The sequence below is a fragment of the Morone saxatilis genome, unplaced genomic scaffold, assembly GCF_004916995.1.
Source record: "Morone saxatilis isolate NCDOM2014 unplaced genomic scaffold, NCSU_SB_2.0 Contig16, whole genome shotgun sequence".
Classification (NCBI taxonomy): domain Eukaryota; kingdom Metazoa; phylum Chordata; class Actinopteri; family Moronidae; genus Morone; species Morone saxatilis.
This window is the reverse complement of record NW_023339718.1, coordinates 20,941,157-20,944,756: the sequence shown is the minus strand read 5'-3', so window position 1 is coordinate 20,944,756 and position 3,600 is coordinate 20,941,157. Positions and strand designations below refer to the sequence as shown.

Here is a 3,600-nt window from a genome sequence, read left to right as displayed (position 1 = left end):
AACTTTAAAAATATATAATATATATAGATGTAATGAATTCAAGCCTGAACTCAAATCGCTCGTTGTACCTTTCCGTCAGAATGAAACTTCCATCCTTCATGACAGGAACCTTCCTCATGATGCTGATTTTTCCAAACTCCTCGCTGTACTGCTGCCCTGAGACAAACAAATGAGAATCACAGACATGTTAAAATGATGTTTGTGTTGCCATATACATAGAAAATAAAAGGAAAAAGAGTTGCTCTGTCAGTTGGAGAAAAAGAGATGAATAATAACAATGTGGTTGTGGAAACAACACATAAAGTATGGAGTTTTTTGTAATTGTCCCCCCCTTTTCCTTATTATCTTCCTTGAAACGCTTCTCTTTCCTATTTTCATTTTCCAGCACGTCTCTGTTATACTCAATCACCTCAGGGACGCAGGAATGTTTTGTCTGGATGCTTTGACCTCTGACCAGTGACATCCCACCCACTCTTGTTATCTGGGAGTTAACGCAACTCTACTCCTCGCCTCACTGGGTGAAATGTAAATGTAAACTGATAGCCCACAGGAGGTTTTTTTTAATGTTCATGCTTACAGAACAAGTTCAAAGCCTGCAGGGACATTCAACTCTCAACTCCTGCAAAATGTGTGTGTGGGGCTGAGGCTTATGTAACCAGTTTAAAGTCTGCGGGTATTCAACTTTACATATGGTAACTTTCTGTACATTTCGAAAAGCTCAAAATAAACAATCATTTTGAGGCAGAATGTGAGCTTAAAGCCTGAAAACTAAAACAAAAACGAAAAATATGCACACATCAGCTACGTATGAATTTAGAAAGGTTCCACCCTGTCCCTGTGTCTGTCCGGCGGTGTGGGATTACCTGCAGCGAGGTTGACATCCTTAAACTCAAAGGGAATCCCGACCACCTTGGCAAACAGGAAGACGGAGCGGCAGGGCTGGGAGTGCAGGTCGAGATAGAGCTCCATCATGTCAGAGTCTGAAGGCTGCAGATGCTTCGTTTACACCGTGTTCCCTCTGTGTTTTCAGTCCACTCCTGCAGCGCGTGTTATCCTCTGTCTGCCCAGAACTCCGCCTCTCCTCGCTGTGAGGCTCAATGATTTTTAAATGGTGGCGACAGTTCAAAGTAAGCAGGCCGTCGTGGTTGAGCAGTCTGACCTTCGGCCTCGGCTCGGCCCAACATTTTGTAAACACTGCTGAGATTATCACATTTTTATCTGCTTGGTGCGCCTCTAACTTGTGATTAAGTGTCGTCTTTATAAGTTCACCGCAGCGAGTTTAATTAGTGAGAAGAGGGTAACGTTTGACATAAAGTTAGTGATCACACGGGTAAAGATTTTTAAAGTGCATTATTCTGTGCTTTTTTTCTCCCGTGAAGACTCTGTCCTCACATGATGTGCACCAAAGTTCACAATGTGAATCTTAGTAATACTGTTAACTAGGGTTGAAACTCAGTTTAAAACAGAATAAAATAATTCAACAAAAGTTGAAAAAGCCAATTAAGCGTTAACTTTACTTAAAACAAACATTATTTTTAAGGCAAAATGCAGACTATTCTCTGCTTCCAAAGTCTCCAATGTGAAAATTTCCTACCTTTTTTTGTTTTAATCACTGTAACCAGGTAACTCTGCAAAGCCTTTTATATACTAAACTATTAATAAATTAATTGAACAACAGAATAATCCTAATAGTTTAATCAAATTAATTTCCAATCGGTACAGTTAAAATATCTACAAATACAGGCTACATAAAATCAGTCAGTCGACAGAAGTAGGATTAAAGTGACAAAAAACCTTTATTTTGAAATCATCCGTATTTGTATTTTTATCATTTTTTTTCTGATATGGACTTATGTGTGAAATAAAGTTATACTGACACTGAACTGAAGTATTGACTGGCTTTGGTTCAGCCGTCTGCAGAGGTTCCTGCCTCTGAATCAGTCTACTGAGGAGCCGGAGGAACAGAGCTCAATGTCTTCTGACTGCAGAGGTTTCAACAGAATTTATACAGAGAACAAAATGAAACGTAAAAAATAATATGTAAAAACAAAACTGATTAAAAAACTGATTAGTTGTGCTTTTAGCCACTCGGTGGCAGCAGAACCATGCTGGGAACATTGACACAGCATCATATCATAAAGTTGAAATGGTGAACTTTACATAAATCCAACAATTAGTCTCCATTTAACTGTTTTTGGTCTTCTGAGAAAAATATCGTCTCTTCAGTTGCTTCAAGCTTCACTTTCTTCACCAGCTTGTTGCCAACTTGTACGCCATTTGGTGCTGAGCAGGGAGAGAGAGGGAGAGACAGGATGGTGGGAATAGGACGGAAAAATATCTAACTCCAGCTCTATTCTAAAATACAGTTTTTAAGGGTTTTTATAATTTTTGTATTTCCTTTCTGAGAGACTTCTTTCTCGCCTCCACCACATTCCTGTTGTACAAAGTGTATGTTCAACCACACATACAGATTTTACATTTAACTTCAGATAAGCTAAAAAAATACAATTTTATTTACTTTTATCCTTCTGTTTTTTCTTTATATATAGAAAATAAAAAGATGTTAATATATAACTACTCAAACTATAGTTTTATTATTTGTCAATATTTTTGCCATATAAGAAGTGATAGCAGAACATTTATAGCAGGGACACAGGATACGAACTTATTTCACTGTGTGTTTAAAACTTTACAGCCTTGTTTAAAGAGGAGTGCAGATATTAAGATACTTAGATATTTAGATGAGACCAGTTAACAGCTATTCTTGTTTCTGGTTCCAGTGGGATTAGAGCCTCAGCAGGACAGTGAACACCCGCAGTGTGGGGTTTTACAGTGTCCACACAACTGTCATCACAAGTCACCAAACTAAAACACTTGGTCCAGAGGAGGGCGATTCCAGTACCTGGCTGGTTCGGGGTTTTTGGGTTTCTGTCTCTGCAGCCGTTGTACTGAGAGCCGAGGTCCTCGTTGTGTTTCTCCAGCTCGTCACATTTAAGCTGGTATCTGCAGGATGAGGAGGAACACGTAGACTTGAGGTTTATACTGTATACTGTGAGAGTTTTTATCATGCTGAAAGGCTTGTCCTCAGTTACAGTGCTTCATTGCAAAGCTGGCGTTTGCAGTGACATTCCTGCACTAGGGCACAGCTTGTGAGAGTTGTATGTCAGGTCAACCACACTGAAAAATAAAATTAATAGGTTTGACTGGTAATTAAGTCCATGACTCTGGACTTTAAGTCCAGTAACACTAACAATAACACTTTGATATGACCTTAGTTGTAAAGTGAATTGCTAAAATAGCTAGCGTTTGCTAACCCAATCCTCCAGTTTAATCTCAAGTTAAAAACCTTCGGATCTCCACCGACTCTCATCAAACCCAATTAACATGATAAGACACACTGGGACAGCTCCAACAAAAGGTACAAACAAAAAAATGAAAATGAAAATCAACAACATATCATCGACTTACCTGGCGGGTCGCGATCTGGAAAAATGGCGACTGATTTCTTCCTCTGCTCCATAGTAACATTAGTTGTTGTCAATGAGTAAAAGACTGCCATCTGCTGGTGCTGCACCTTCATGTTAAGGTCATGTTAAGGTC

The 3,600-nt window shown here is 39.1% G+C and overlaps 1 protein-coding gene across 1 annotated transcript in view; it reads right to left on the bottom strand.

Moving 5' to 3' along the window:
- Nucleotides 1–1,090, bottom strand: part of gstt1a (glutathione S-transferase theta 1a) — a 2,811-nt gene extending 1,721 nt beyond the window's left edge. Inside the window, exons 1-2 of the mRNA XM_035659146.1 lie at nucleotides 864–1,090; nucleotides 69–156 (exon numbers count right to left, since the gene is read on the bottom strand). Coding sequence (XP_035515039.1) covers nucleotides 69–156; nucleotides 864–972 — 197 coding nt within the window. The 5' untranslated portion in view covers nucleotides 973–1,090. The remainder of the gene's footprint in view (nucleotides 1–68; nucleotides 157–863) is intronic.
- Between the last annotated feature and the right edge of the window lie 2,510 nt (nucleotides 1,091–3,600).